At 44.1% G+C, this 15,672-nt stretch overlaps 1 protein-coding gene across 10 annotated transcripts; it reads right to left on the minus strand.

Moving 5' to 3' along the window:
• Positions 1-495: 495 nt before the first annotated feature.
• On the minus strand, positions 496-11,745 carry LOC146494128 (uncharacterized). 10 transcript variants are annotated; one of them, XM_085146915.1, is made up of 11 exons: positions 11,040-11,736; positions 10,074-10,247; positions 9,842-9,999; positions 9,538-9,736; positions 9,362-9,458; positions 9,112-9,283; positions 8,798-8,850; positions 8,425-8,557; positions 5,886-6,118; positions 3,845-5,453; positions 848-1,787 (listed from the first exon to the last, which is right to left on the minus strand). In XM_085146915.1, exons 1-10 carry the CDS (start codon positions 11,312-11,314, stop codon positions 5,412-5,414), a joined length of 1,536 nt encoding a protein of 511 aa, XP_085003041.1. In that variant the 5' UTR covers positions 11,315-11,736; the 3' UTR covers positions 848-1,787; positions 3,845-5,411. The 10 variants fall into 10 exon arrangements, with proteins under 10 accessions (XP_085003035.1, XP_085003036.1, XP_085003037.1 ...); XM_085146916.1 differs by having other exon boundaries at positions 5,886-6,076; positions 11,040-11,734; XM_085146906.1 differs by lacking the exons at positions 848-1,787; positions 3,845-5,453 and adding an exon at positions 503-841 and having other exon boundaries at positions 11,040-11,742.
• Between the last annotated feature and the right edge of the window lie 3,927 nt (positions 11,746-15,672).

A 15,672-nucleotide genomic window follows, 5' to 3' on the forward strand; every position in this document is an offset into this window, starting at 1 on the left:
TCTCATGAGATTTTTCCTTCTCTTTTTTCTTTTTATTTTAAAATATGGATGTTTGTTTTTGAATCAGTCACTTTCTGCTTGTCAGAGTCGGTTTTGCTCTCAGAGAAATCCACACAGGCGCACTCGGCATCGGTTATCTGCTTCACTCTTTTCTCCATTCAGGAAAATGAACTTCAGCTGCGGCTCTCTGGTGGTTCGCTCTCTGGCTGAAGCCATGTGGAGGTCAAAAATGTCTCACCCTCCTTCATCCTCCCCCTCTCGCTCCCATCTTTTCCTCTTTGTCACTCTTTCAGGAATCTAAACGTTACCAGTCTCCGTGCCTCCATCTCCACGTCACGTATCCGCAGAAACAATCAGAGGAATCCGGCTGATGTGGTTTTCAGATTAAAAACCATCCCCGGGTGTGCCGACTGAGGGTTTCTGTCAGTCCAGCTCCTCCGAGATAAAGCTGAGGAACAACTTTTGAGGATCCAGAATCCCGAAATCAAACACGTCTGTAGGAGCTTTAGAGCAGAATGTGCCGACTCAGCTCTCCTGCTCGAGTGCCTCCACTTTTTCTGATTTCTGCTCCTCCTGCTGCTTCGGTTTGACTCCCTCTGAAGACTTTTTGCTCTTTCTCTTCAGCGTCAGTTTGTCCAAACAGACGGACAGACAGACTGGCTGTCGGTTGGCCGTCTCTCGGCAGCTCCGGGCTTTTGTGTGAAAGTCTGATCTGAGCTGCAGACCGACACCACAACTCCTCCTCCTCCTCCTCCGTCCAGACATCTGATCCCAGAGCAGCTCCCCTCCTCCCTCTCTCCTCTCCCTGTGGTCTGGTTCTCATTTTCTCTGTTTTCTGAGGCTGAAATTTGAAGCAAAAGGAAAACTTTGGAGAAAAATTCCAGCAGGATATTTAAAATTTTCCCCTTTACCAACACCAGAGTCTGAGCTCCACTTACTCTCCACCACTCATGACTCTGCTTTTTCTCTTTCTAACAGCAGCACAGATTCAAGTTTCAGGATGATGTGAGCAGCAGCTTTCGACCACCAGGGGGCTCCAACCCTTCATTCCACATGTCCCTCCTGCGCTCGGAGCCTCAGTCTGAGATCGTAACAAAGGTCACATTTCAGTGGTTTTCAGATCCGTCCACAGACGGGAGCAGACTCCCAACATGTCAAAACATTTTCTTCAGGCAGAGCAAAGATCTGCTGCCACCTGCTGGGACATGCTGACATATTTAAATATCCTGCTTATTATTTTGCTTGATCAGCTTTCCGCAACAAATGCTGCTCTGGCCTCTTCTCGTGCTCCGTCTGAAAGCCTCTGTTTTAGCTCCCGTCACTTGAAAGGACTGAATCTGGTCTTTTTGGACTCTTAACTGGGAACTTGAAGCTTTAAGTGCTTTTTACCCATCATGCACACACATGGGTTCCATCATCAGTGTCGTGCATGTGGAGTCAAACCACTGACCATCACCCTATGATGTCCAGTCACTCTAAACTATGACCGGGTCATGTCAGGGGTTCTCTTGTGTGACCAACAGTAGCTGTTACTGTGTCTCTGTGTGGATGCCGGTGCAGCGAATGTTGTTTCACATCAAATGTGACAAACAGTGCAAAGCTTAACCGTGATTTTCAGGCTATTTCTGTGAACATCTGCTAAAGTCTTCCAGCACACAAACTAACTGAATTCTTCTGTAGTGAAGGCGAAAACATAATCCGCATTAACCAGAAAACGTCCTGAAAATCTTCTACAACTACCCGACTGATTCAAGAGGCCTTCAGTCTGACACACAGCCAGGACACAGCTACTACTACTCTACAGCTACTCTTAGTTCCATTGATGTTAAGTTAGACTCTTTTTTTCCAATCGATCTTTCTGAGTTAACTTCAATAATTACTTCCTCCAAACCATCAACGTGTCTTTTAGACCCCATTCCTACAAAACTGCTCAAAGAAGTCCTGCCATTGATTAATTCTTCGATCTTATATATGATCAACCTATCTCTAATAATCGGCTATGTACCACAGGCCTTCAAGGTGGCTGCAGTTAAACCTTTACTCAAAAAGCCATCTCTAGACCCAGCAGTCTTAGCTAATTATAGGCCAATCTCCAACCTTCCTTTCATATCAAAAATCCTTGAAAGAGTAGTTGTCAAACAGCTAACAGATCATCTGCAGAGGAATGGTTTATTTGAAGAGTTTCAGTCAGGTTTCAGAGTTCATCACAGCACAGAAACAGCTTTATTGAAGGTTACAAATGATCTTCTTATGGCCTCTGACAGTGGACTCATCTCTGTGCTTGTCCTTCTTGACCTTAGTGCAGCATTCGATACTGTTGACCATAATATTCTATTAGAGCGATTAGAACATGCTGTAGGTATTACAGGTATTGCACTGCAGTGGTTTGTATCATATCTATCTAATAGACTCCAATTTGTGCATGTAAATGGAGAGTCCTCTTCACACACTGAGGTTAATTATGGAGTTCCACAGGGTTCGGTGCTAGGACCAATTCTGTTTACATTATACATGCTTCCCCTAGGCAGCATCATTAGAAGACATAGCATACATTTTCACTGCTATGCAGATGACACCCAGCTCTATCTGTCCATGAAGCCAGATAACACACACCAATTAGTTAAACTGCAGGAATGTCTTAAAGACATAAAGACCTGGATGGCCACTAACTTTCTGCTTCTTAACTCAGATAAAACTGAGGTCATTGTACTCGGCGCTGAAAAGCTTAGAAATATGGTATCTAACCAGATTCTTACTCTGGATGGCATTACCTTGGCCTCCAGTAACACTGTGAGGAACCTTGGAGTCATTTTTGACCAGGATATGTCCTTCAACGCACATATTAAACAAATATGTAAGACTGCGTTCTTCCATTTGCGCAACATCTCTAAAATTAGAAATATCCTGTCTCAGAGTGACGCTGAAAAACTAGTTCATGCATTTATTACTTCCAGGCTAGACTACTGCAATTCATTATTATCAGGATGTCCAAAAAAACTCACTGAAAAGCCTTCAGTTAATCCAAAATGCTGCAGCAAGAGTACTGACAGGGACTAGAAAGAGAGAGCATATTTCTCCTGTTTTGGCTTCCCTTCATTGGCTTCCTGTTAAATCCAGAATTGAATTCAAAATCCTGCTCCTCACATACAAGGTCTTAAATAATCAGGCCCCATCTTATCTTAATGACCTTGTAGTACCATATCACCCTATTAGAGCACTTCGCTCCCGCTCTGCAGGCCTACTTGTTGTTCCTAGAGTATTTAAAAGTAGAATGGGAGGGAGAGCCTTCAGTTTTCAGGCCCCTCTTCTGTGGAACCAGCTTCCAGTTTGGATTCAGGAGACAGACACTATCTCTACTTTTAAGATTAGGCTTAAAACCTTCCTTTTTGCTAAAGCATATAGTTAGGGCTGGACCAGGTGACCCTGAATCCTCCCTTAGTTATGCTGCAATAGATGTAGGCTGCCGGGGGATTCCCATGATGCATTGAGTTTTTCCTTTCCAGTCACCTTTCTCACTCACTATGTATTAACAGACCTCTCTGTATTGAATCGTATCTGTTATTAATCTCTGTCTCTCTTCCACAGCATGTCTTTATCCTGTCTTCCTTCTCTCACCCCAACCGGTCGCAGCAGATGGCCGCCCCTCCCTGAGCCTGGTTCTGCCGGAGGTTTCTTCCTGTTAAAAGGGAGTTTTTCCTTCCCACTGTCGCCAAAGTGCTTGCTCATAGGGGGTCATATGATTGTTGGGCTTTTCTCTGTATCTATGAAGCGCCTTGAGGCGACATTTGTTGTGATTTGGCGCTATATAAATAAAATTGAATTGAATTGAATTGAATTGACACACCGGAGAGATCATCTGTTGGCTGGTTTGGTAATGCTCGGTGTTGCCGAAAAGAATAGATATTCATCTACTACCAGATGAAAATTGCTTATGTTTCTGCCTGTTTACCATGTTGGCTAAGGTACTGCACTCCACACCAAGTGTTTTTTTACTGTTATGAGTGCAGTATCACAAAGCTGTGGATTTCCCTCTCACCTTAGGCTACGTTCACACTGCAGGCGAAAGCGCATCAAATCCGATGTTTTTGACCCTCTGCGACCCATATCCGATCATGGTGTGACAGTGTGAACGGCGCAAATCCGATATTTTCAAATCCGATCTGGGTCACTTTCGTATGTGGTACTGAATCCGATACATATCTGATGTTTTAGAAAGCGACTGCTGTTTGATGGTCATGTCGCATTAAATCCGTCTTTTACGTCACCGACACAAGACAGACACCAATTATCAGCGCCGGAGAAGCGAACGCTTCCTGACCATCCGGTGTAGATGTCAGTGAAACTGCTGGGAAGACAACGTTGGAGAAACGTGAACATTGTATTTGTTCTGTATAATCTGCAGATTCTGACAGAAATCTGCAACTATCCTTTGAAGCACCGCTCCTCTGAAACAGCAATAAGGATCATTATTAGGCCAAATGTAAATAAAATAACTTTATAACTTAAAGCAAAATAGGGAAACGTAAAGTCCGAAGTCTTTATATGAAAGGCCATCAGTCAAACAATGCTGTTTGCTCTGGGTCTAAACAGAGCGCGTTGTGTGTGACGTCTTCTTTTGCGCATGCGGCCGCTTTGAGCGTTCACACTAGAGCGCGTTTGCTGTCGCATTTTAGTTGTAGTGTGAACGAGCAGACAAAAAAATCAGATTTGATCAAAAAATCTGAATTGAGCATTAAGACCTGCAGTGTGAACGTAGCCTTAGAGACTAGATGAGGAGCTCGTTCAGGAGAGGAAGAGTAGAGCTGCCAGCAGCCAGATGAGGTGGTTTGAGAATCCTCCGAGGCGCCACCCAGGTCAGGTATTCCAGACATGTCCTAATGGGGATGGGAGGGTGAGGGGTCTCCGTCGCGGACCCACGCTGAGAGATTAGATCTCTCGGCTGCCTTGTGAACACCTCACTGTCCCCTCAGACGAGCTGGAGGAGACGGCTGGGAGGAGCGAGGCCTCGGCTCCTCAGCTTAGACTGTTGCTCCTGCAACTGTAGCCATACTTGACAGTTTGGAAGCACTTAAGCACTCAGAGCGGTGAATACGAGTAACAAAGTGTGTGATCTGTGACACAACATGTGAGTTTATCAAAACTCTGAAGTTCAACACAACCTTCGTACCAGAAACTACCTTTGCCAATTTTTTACATGCACTAAAACAAAAAACAACGTGTGTGCTGTAAACTCCAATCAGCTTCATCTCAGAAGACATTTCAAAAACAGACATTTTACATCTCATCACTTTGACATGTTTTCTTGTTTTTAAATCTAAAAACATTTTATTTAAATTTACGAAAACAGACAAACAACAAAAAAATAAGTAAAATTATGTTTCCAGTAGAAAAACGGGAACATAAATGACGAGTCAGTGAATGTCCGACCTTCTGCTCCTCAGGCTGTAACGAGGCTGAACATCAGGGTGGTGATGAAGAGGAGGGCGGACAGGAGAAGAGACGCGAGAGCAGAGGTCAGCATCACAACCAGGAGGGAAATCATATTTCTAATGTTTACATCACACAATATTCCTAAAATGTCCAAAAACAAAATGTTTTTCCAAAGAAAACGTAAAAACACTAAACATCAAAAGATGAATAAGAACAGTCAAATCAGGCCCAAAGAACGTGAACAAAATATCCTGATAGTTGATGTTTAAGAGAAAATAAAACACGACATAAACTCTGGTTTCTAATCGATCAGATTCACAGCTCGTCGATGTTTCCCAGTCCGTGTTTGCCTCTGTGAGTTTCCGGGTTTACAGAATCAATATTCAGCTTTGAAGAAATTTTGGTTGTAACAGTTTAACCCTACAGATCAATACTCAATAATCAGCCCTCCCTACCTGTTTGTCCTCCACCAGGATGCTGTACACCAGCGGCGAGGAGGGGGGAGACCGAGGAAGGCGAGAGGATGAGCGGCGAGGACGCCTGCCTGGACTCTGACGCTCTGAGGCGTTGTGGGAACCGTTCCTGAGGGTGGAGTCGGCTGATGAGGCGTTCTCGGTGCTGCCGAGGATGCTGTCGCTGCGCCAACCTGCAGCACAAAAAGACGTAGATGTGGACAGCTGTGCCACATCTGCATCTCGCTAATTAAACTCAAACTGTTTAACTTTGAGTTTAATTGACTAAACTAACTCTTTAATTATAGATTATTGTGATGTCACAGCTGACATACGTAACACCAAAAGCAGTTACGATAAAAGCTTAAACTGACTCTGGGTTCACTTTCACACAGACTTCAATACAACTTCTGAGTTATTTCGCCCCCTGCTGGTCATCAAGAAGGATGGTTTTAGGCACATCCACACCCGCGTCGCTGTTTTAGACACAGAAGCTTCAACACCAAAGAGCCACAACAGCCACAGCGCAACTTCAAACAGCTAATAAATCGAGCAGGTTTGTTCTTGATATAAACAGAAGACAGAGTCAGAGGTGCAGAGATAACAACTTGCTCCTGAACACCTCCCAGGCAACAGAGCTGATCATTGACTTCAGGATGAAATAAATCAATAATTAAGCCTTTAATAACGAGCAGGAACTCCGTGGAGAGGGTCACAGACTTCCAGTTTCTGGGAGTTCAGATCAAGGACGACCTGAGCTTGGCCATAAACACCACAGAGCTGTTTAAGAAGGCATCGCAGAGACGTTTCATCTTCCAGAGGCCGAGAGATTTAAAACGTGTGCTTTAAATGTCCCTTTTCCCGTGGGACAGAAAAAGGGACATCATTAACACTGGACGTCCTCTCGCTACTCTGGAGGAACCTGCGTAGTTACTGCTGCCGGAAAAACAAATTCAAATTCCACATAATAACATCATAAAGGATCAAGCTCACTGTTAGCATCAGACAGTGTTGAAGTGTCCTCATGAATGTGCTCTTTGCACTAAACGAGAATGGAGAAAGATAGTTTGTCTCCTTGGTCTTTATCTCTTATATAGTTTAATATCATTGATACACTATTTTTATTTTTTTTTTTTATTGTTGCGAGCAGTGTTGGTCAAGTTACTTGAAAAAAATAATCAGTAACTAATTACTTCCCCCAAAAAGTAATCCCGTTACTTTACTGATTACTTATTTTCAAAAGTAATTAATTTCTTAGTTACTTAGTTACTTCTTAAAAACGCGATTTACAACCTGAATAGGTGATAAAGTGATAGATCTTTCAGCCCAATTCTACTTTTTCTGCATAATCCATCATACAAAATGTAATCAAATGGAAAAGTCTCTTTTTAAAACTTGTTTTATTAGTTTTAATCTTTTAACTTTATGCATCAAGCAAAAATTTAATTATCTGCAACATTCTCTGACTGGAAGAAATTTGTTTAATATTTAAACTTATTTTCTGCACATTCCAGCACATAAAATTGTTTTTTGTGTTTACACTCAGTCTTTCAAATAGATGCAAGTAAAACACAGCAGAAAATAAATAAAGTCAAAGACTAGCGGTCCTGTTGCTCTATTTTCACCTGTAAAGCAGGAGTAGGGTAGGCGGAGGTTTGTCCTGGTGCAGGTGTGCAGCGGTCAGTGGAAGAATCCGCGAGTTTCTCTGTGAGTTTCCCATTACGTCGTAGCTACTCGGTGTTTGCTTGGAAGTTTAGGGGTTTTTTTTCGCTGTAAAAAGAAGTTTTCTTCCCACGCACAACGGACACTAATGTTTTTGTCACTTTTTATGGAATCAAACTCAAAGTAAGGTCAGTACTTCCACGCTTTAAACGCTGCACGCTCATACTCTCTCTGCACTCGATATATGATCCACTGTTGATCTGCACACAGCTGTTGTCACGAACGTCGCACTCGCTTACGTCACTGTCATGAGACATTCTCGCAAAAAAAAATAAATAAAAATAAAAAAAAAAAATAAAAAAAATCATGGTTTTAGTAACGCAGTAACGCAGCGTTCCTACGGGAAAGTAACGGTAATCTAATTACCGTTTTTGCAATAGTAATCCCTTACTTTACTCGTTACTTGAAAAAAGTAATCTGATTACAGTAACGCGTTACAAGTAACGCATTACTGCCCATCTCTGGTTGCGAGTGATCATTGCACTCCTGATTGCACTTAATTTCACCGTACACGTTACACTGACACTAGAGTTATTTTATTCTTTTGTTGCATCAGTATTTGCAAACCAGAAGGATTGCCGAGGAGCTTAAAGGGCACACTTTATGTGACGTCTGCCAGCTGGATGTGTATCAGCTGAGCCTGGAGCAATGCTACAACGGCCAAGAACAAAGTCGGAACTTATTAACCATTTTCCTTCCTCTGTGAGTGTGCAGACTGTAAATGCAACTGCAATCAGATTCAGTCCTGACACAACACAGACAAAGACAACTTTCTTGCCCTTTGGCAGATGGATGGATGGATGGCTCAACAACTACTGACCGAAGTGCGAGAGGTTCGATGGGTCTGAGCCACCAGTGGTGGGATATAGCGAAGTGTCCTCCCTGTCTTCCTCTTCTCTTCTTTCCTCCTTCCTCCTCAGCATCTCCTCTCTTCTTCTGCTCTCTGATCTCATCTGGAAAACACGACACAGCTGATCTGGAACCAGTGGAACGGACTCAGGCTATGTCCACACGTACACGTAAATCTCTGTTTTCAGTGACCGAAAACGCCGTTTACGTGTGGACGAAAGGTGCAAACGCATAGAAAAATCTGCATTTTCAAAATACCCGGGTACGTGTGGACGTAGCCTCAGAGCGTAACCTCTCCCCTGTTTGCAGGCGTGTACACCTGAACTGTCTCCTGATGTTCTCACCTTCACAGGAAGCTGATCGTCCTCTGCCGTCCTCCGTCGCTCCCCTAAACTCTCTGCAGACAAAGTTTTCTCTTCAGTAAATTATCTGCGCCAATCAAACTCGCTGGAAACCTCCAACCGGTTGGAGACATCCACTGTGACACCACCAACAGCTAATCGAGCACCACCATGTTGGCTTTTTTGGATCTCAACGTCCCGTTATGCATTCATAAAGAAATCACAGAAATAACCTGGGTGTCCCTCATAGTGCCTACTTCCATCTTTTGTATACAGTCTACAGTTTTCCCAAGTGTCTGCATGCTGGCTGAACTCACCTGCATGCTGCAGCGCCTCCTGCAGGCTCCTCTGAGTCTCTCTGAGCTGCTGCAGCACCTGCAGACTCTGCTGCACCGGGTCCCTGTAGCGCACACACACCACCAGCAGAACACACACTCCAACACACACCATGAATCGCCTCAACGCACTCACGTACACACTGAGCAGCTCCTGAACGCAGGAAAGAGTGATGAATGTGTTAATGTGTGCATCAGGTCAAAGGTTAAAGCATCAGGTGAGCATACTGACCATGTGTTGGTGCTCAGGATTATCAGAGCTCAGCACAAACTGGTAGATCTTTCTCTCCAGGTAGAAATTCAAACATACTAAACTCAACAACACCAACCTAAACACACACACACACGTTATCAGTTACACGTTAAAACCCAGCTCTGTGCAAAGGCTGGGAAGGGAGGTGGCGTTACCTGGCTCTGGAGGAGCGTGGGGTGGAGGTGATGAGGAAGGAGGTGCAGAGGGCAGCGGCGTTGTAGCAGCAGGAGCTCAGGCTGTGAGTCTCCATCAGAAGGAAACTCTGCAAAAAGGAAACTCTGTTGAAGAGTTCGGACAGCGCCACCTGCTGCTCCCTCGAGGTGCTGCTGAGCTCTGAGAACACCGACCGCAGACCTGAGCAGGGGACAGGTGGAGAGAGGCGGAGGAAGTGAGTCTTTCAGGTGCTTGATACATTTCGAAGAGGTGACTGTGTGTCTCAGGCCATCAGTGTGCGTTTACCCTGTGTTGAGTCTCTGAGTGTGACTCTGAGCTCCTCGCCATTGGACAGGATCGCCTTCTGCGCCTGCAAGGCAGCACTCTGGGCCTCGATCAGCTCCTCAGCCATCAGCCTGGTGGACTGAAGCTGCTCGGCTACACCTGCCGAGCTCTCCGTCAGCCTGACACACACACATCTGTTACACACACACATGCACTTCCTCACCTCAGCATGATGTCATCTGTGCTTGCTCACCTGTAAATGGTGTTTTCTGCTTGGCGCTGCCAGGCCTCAGACTGCAGGAAGTGGCACATGGAGTGAGTGTGTGTGAAGAACTCTGTGTAGCTGTTAAACGCCACTGTGTCCATGCCAGCTGTACATCTGCTGACCTCTGACCCCTCAGGGCATGCTGGGAAATCCCTGCCTGAGCTGACAGATGGACAGACACAGGTTATGGTTAAACTGAAGTATCTGCGAGGCAGCCATGATGACAGCTGGTTTAAACCTGTAAGGAAAGGTGACTCGATGCCTCCTACACTACTTCCTTTAGCAGAGGATACAATGGACTATCTTTTATCAAAGGAAAGGAGATAATGCCGTCTGACAAACTATACTATACTTTTTGCAGTGGTTGTGGCCTCGTTTGGGGCACAGACGTCTCTGATTTCTTTATAATAGGGAAAAGTTTACCTCTTAACATCTGCCAGGTCATTGGTAACACACCCAAGGTTTGAGCAAACTGCTGCCTCAGCTTTAAATGAGAGTGGTGGTTGGGTTAGTCACCGAGGTTTAGGCTTCCACCTTAAAACAATTTGAAGTAGCGAGTGACCCCAGGAACCCAAACTGAAGATCCAAACATATCAAAGTACATATTTACTCCCCCTTTACAGAGAAATTTAGCCTGTTGGGAAGAAATAAAAATTTAGAATATTTACAGATTTAGAATATTTACAGATTTAGAATATTTACAAGCGGTTCTGGGATTTCCCTCGTTTTTTTTCTTCCAGCTGTACTGCAGCTCTTGAATCGGCCACATGATGGAAGTAAACGAATGCGAATAGGAGATACAAACCCAGAAAATAGCAGAGTGCTACAAACACCAGCTGCTTCTTTTAAATGCAATCTAATCAAAAATATGATTTTCGGGATTATTTAATAAAGGCTCGCAGTGCAGGACAGCAGCGCGAGGAAACACCTGTTTTTCCAGTGGCGGGTTGTTACCTGCTCAGGTGACAGTGGGTGAACCGCAGCGCGATCAAGCTCTGGCTCTCCGACGTCAAGTCCCTGCAGCTCGCGTCCAGGTGCTCCAGAGCTCGCGCCCAACACTCTCCGTACCGAGACTGAGCCGCGAGGGTGCGCACGCGCCGCAGCTCCACCCTGCCGCGCTCAGAATCCGGAGCCGAGGAGGAAAAGGAGTGTCCGGGACCGGCGGAGAGTCCGAGCAGAACCGAACCACTCAGCAGCAGCAGCAGCAGCACCACCATGTCAGCTGCCATCCTCACCTGTCTGCAGGTCAACCGTCAGCCAATAAGAGAGCGGGGTTTTTACCCGCACGGAGGTTAACGGGAGGTCACGAGATGTGAGTTTTCTGCTCAGTTTACCTTTTATCCATTAATCCAAACAGACGAAGCTCTTTTATTTATTTTGAGTACACTTTGTGAGAGTTTGTGTTGTTGGTACACAACTTAAACTTTAACAATGAGACTTTTTACTCTGAAACCCACAACACCATCACGTCATCATGGGTTAGATTTTAAGCCTCAGCCTGAAAGCATTGGACTATTGTTATCACCCCTCTGGCCTGGTGGTGTGGACATCCAACTGCGTGAAGCAGAAATATTGTCCTTAAGGCAGGGGCGTATGCCGTGGGACGGGTTGGGGACCGAGAATAGGTAAACGCCGCTCCCTCCACAGGAATTCAGAATATTTGATAAAAAATTCTGTGGTTCTGTGTGTGGTTCAAAAGACCCTGAAGAAAAAGCTGGACCACTTCACCCCCCCACCCCCACCCCCAAATTACTGATTAATTGATGTCTATATTACTTTAATGTTGTAGCTGAAATAATAATAATAATACGTTTTATTTAAAGTCACCTTTCAAAACACCCAAGGACACTGCACAGAGCAAATAACACAGGCATGAAAACAGGAAATAAACACAATAATAAAAGAAAGTTTAAGAGCATGGAGAAGTTATATAGAGTAGGCATCTTGAACAGTTGGGTTTTGAGGGTGGACTTAAAAAGAGGAAATGAAGTGATGTTTCCGAGGTCAGGGGGCAGAGCGACTAAAAGCCCTGCCCCCCCATGGTAGTAAGACGAGAAGAAGGAACAGAAAGAAGACAAGACGAGGAGGATCTGAGGCACCGGGATGGGATGGAGATCTGTACCAAATCAGAAAGGTATGGTGTGGAGAGAGAATGAATGGCTTTAAATGTATAAAGAAGTATTTTAAAATTAATGTGAAGTTTAACTGGGAGCCACAGGGGGGTAGGGGTGATGTGGTGGGTAGAGGGAGTCCCAGTAATAATACGGGCAGCAGAGTTATGGACACGTTGAAGCTTATTGATGGATTTTTGTGGCAGGCCAAATAAGAGTGAGTTACATGGACGAGAATGACAGCAGCATGCTGAGCGAGGAAAGAGCGGAGGCGATTGATGTAACAGAGTTGCAAATATGCTGAGCGAGTGACATCATTGATGTGCGAGTCAAAGGATAATGTACGGTCAGGAATGACGCCAAACTTTTCACAGAGGGACAGATTGAAACTGACGAGTTATTGATAGTAACAGGAAAACAGTTGGATAGCGATAACTTGGAGTCAACCAGGAGAAGTTCTGATTTGTGACTACTTTGAGTAAAATGAAATGATTTGATTATTCACACTGGTCTGTAGCGTTATGTATAATATTACTGCACCATAGATAGAGATTATTATTATATTTTATTATCTCCAAAATTTATCTACAAAATAAAAATAAATGGTACGGCATATGAGGAGCTGTGCTGTCGCGGCAGCGCTTGCTTGGTACGGGCTCTCAAGGTCAGTCTGATGGTGATTTAAGCAAACTTATTAAGAGAAAATCCAAGGCCTCAGCCTGGAGCCATGAGTCCCGTCCAGGTTCTGCCCAAAAGAGTCCCATTGGGACGTGACCACTGTGCCACTGACCCCATTCTGGCTACGCCCCTGCTTACAGTTTGTGTTCAAACTCATGTTTTTGCTCTTGGACTCTACTGGAGCAGCTTTTCATGATCCAAAGTTTTAAAAAGGTCTTTATTTATGTTTATTTTCTGGGCTGTGATGCAGTAAATTGGTCTCCTCCCCCTTTAAGATAACTTTACTCTGTTTGGCTGCCACTCACAAACAGAAGGTCTGCACAGCAGGTGGGTGGGGCTTCTGGGATCTCTTTGACATCATCTATACAAGAATAGGAAAAAAAACTGTGTTTAGAGCAGTCTGAAGGTTACTTGTGAATACACTGATCTCGTTCTTTTAAATTTTGGTCACGTGTAATGTCGACGTCCAGCATCGCAATAATAAGAAGGAACCTGAGAGTCATAAGTAACCGGACATGAAGTTACATGTTTATTGGGGAGCTGTGAGCTATTAGAGCTCAATCCTCAGAGAGCGTCACTCAGTATGACGAGGACAGAAGACGGCAATCATGACTCAAGCATGACTCCGGTGACGGAGGAAGTCCCCAGATGACGAAAAGCCAGAACATCACAGAAATGAGGGAAAGTCCAAGATTGCAAAATCGCTGCACATGCCCAGGCAAGCTTACTCAAAGTAGTCAGAAAGTAGTCAAAAAAAGTGGTTGATGCTCACTTATGCACTATTTTACTGTTTGCTGACTGAGCTGGAGACATTTAAAAACAAACAAGACAGAAAGAACGAGAGTTAAACCAGTCGCTCTAATCTCGAAATGAAAACATCTACAGTAGTTAAACTGAAATCACACCTCAGATATTTAAAGGTTAATTTTCTGTATAAGTATTAATTAAATGCTTCGGGAGTTTATAAGTAGTTTTATTCAAACCTTCGTAGTTTTATAAGCATATTTTATACTTCTTTAAAGTAACTAAAAACTTTTAATGAACTCGAATCTCGGCTGTCTTTATCTCAGGTCACTCCTATGTTTGACAGTGAAGCTGTTTTTGCTTTAGACGGCCCTCAATCGACACAGGTCAAAGGTCAGATGGCAGAGGAGATCTTGCTCTTTAGGCTGAAAAAGCCTTTTGCTCCCTGAACTTTGTCTCTCAGGTTGCACAGTGTGACATCACAGACTGTGCAAACAGCCGAATCTAACGAGGCGAGATGTCAGCAGGTGGTCTGAATCCGGGCTCGCAGCTCTGCTCGGTCACTCTTACCTTCCAGGTGAAGACGGCAACGTCTCGAACATCAGAAGCTCGTCTTCACTACAAACATAGACCGCTCCACATGTGGCTCCTTTTAGCTGCTGCTGTGCAGCAATAAAATTAAATGTTTAGGTTTATGTTCTATAATCTAACGGTCCAAGTGTTTGTTTTACACAGCTGTGAAGGCGCCGTTAATGCTGAATGACATGTAAAAGTTTCAGAGCAGGGGGGTCAAAAATACAGCCGAAGAGCCGGCTGAAGGAAGCGTTGAGTTACAGGTTGCTCCAACCCAGGACTCTGAATTATTGTTACTTTCACAGCCTTTTGTTTTGTGGTTGTCCTCATCGGGCTTTTTAATCACGTTTTGTAAATACATGGTTAATTAATTTAAAAAAACTTACTTCTTTAAACTGAAATACATAAATAAATGTTTTTTAAATAGCTTATTGAGCAGGATTATTACTAGTGTAGTGGAAGTAGTTTGGGTGCTTTGCAGCGTTATGAAGCAAACAGTACAAGAAAGGAAGTCCTTCACTGGTGAGCAGCTAAAAGATTTCTCAAGTTTAACATGTGATATGTCCTGTATGTGCTCTTTGGAGTGATCGGATAATCGACACTCCTGCAAGAGCCACTGTGAAGATGAGGATGTTTCAGCCATTGGCTCCTCGTCCTCTGACTCTGAGGTGTTTGTGTGAAAAAGAGAAGCTCAGGCAGTCAAAGAGACGACACAGATCAGGGGACAACAAACGCTTTTAGTTAGAAAGAAAAATAAGAAAACAGGTAAAAACTAGTTTGTCTACAGCGACAGTGTATTGGAGTTTCCACTGAATTCCAACCAGAATAAAAGCAGAATATTCATCCTCAATATTAGCAACTATGAAGTCACCACACACATCACTACTAATCTAGAAACACAACATGGCTTGGCTGACATGGTGGCTTCTGGCAAGACGCACAATATTATAGGCACTAAACTCTGGAACATGCAATATGGTGGCTGGTTACTGTAGTTTGTGCCGGGTCGAGTCCTGTGGAGTGAGTCCGATTACAGCGGGACGTTTGATTTCTGCAGCAGCGTGAAGCAAACGGGTTCGCTGCTCTGGGCAGACTGGGTGGCGCCACCTACGCAGAGGCTTCGTCACAGCGCGAGGACTTTACAGAGCGAGGCACGTTTATTTTGTCCAGGACGAAGACATTCAGATTCCCAAAGAGAAAGGGTTATGAGAGAAATTGGGCTTCCTGACGGGATGTTTCAGGATGATCTAAAAACAGGAAGATACTTTATAATTCTCACGGTTTTAATTACTCTTTTAGTTCACATAAGTTTGTTTTCTGTTCCCTTCAGCTTATTTTATTTATATTTTCATGAATACATTTATTTTTAGAACCAATAACAACGCACACCATCCTGTTAATGGGTTAACACCTCGATTCCACTTTAAAGGTACTGTTTGTAGTTACCCTTTGCATAATTTAACTCAGGCTTGCACCACCAG

Source organism: Neolamprologus multifasciatus, chromosome 20 (genome assembly GCF_963576455.1).
Source record: "Neolamprologus multifasciatus chromosome 20, fNeoMul1.2, whole genome shotgun sequence".
Taxonomy (NCBI): Eukaryota; Metazoa; Chordata; class Actinopteri; order Cichliformes; family Cichlidae; genus Neolamprologus; species Neolamprologus multifasciatus.

What these genes read in the sequence shown, in the direction of transcription:
- LOC146494128 (XM_085146906.1), bottom strand. Translation starts at nt 11,314, where the DNA reads ATGGCAGCTGACATGGTGGTGCTGCTGCTGCTGCTGCTGAGTGGTTCG. An exon ending in GCAGAAAACACCATTTACAG is followed by an intron (nt 10,000 to 10,073) that starts GTGAGCAAGCAC and finishes TGTGTGTGTCAG; the next exon opens with GCTGACGGAGAGCTCGGCAG. An exon ending in ATCGAACCTCTCGCACTTCG is followed by an intron (nt 6,119 to 8,424) that starts GTCAGTAGTTGT and finishes AGCGAGATGCAG; the next exon opens with ATGTGGCACAGCTGTCCACA.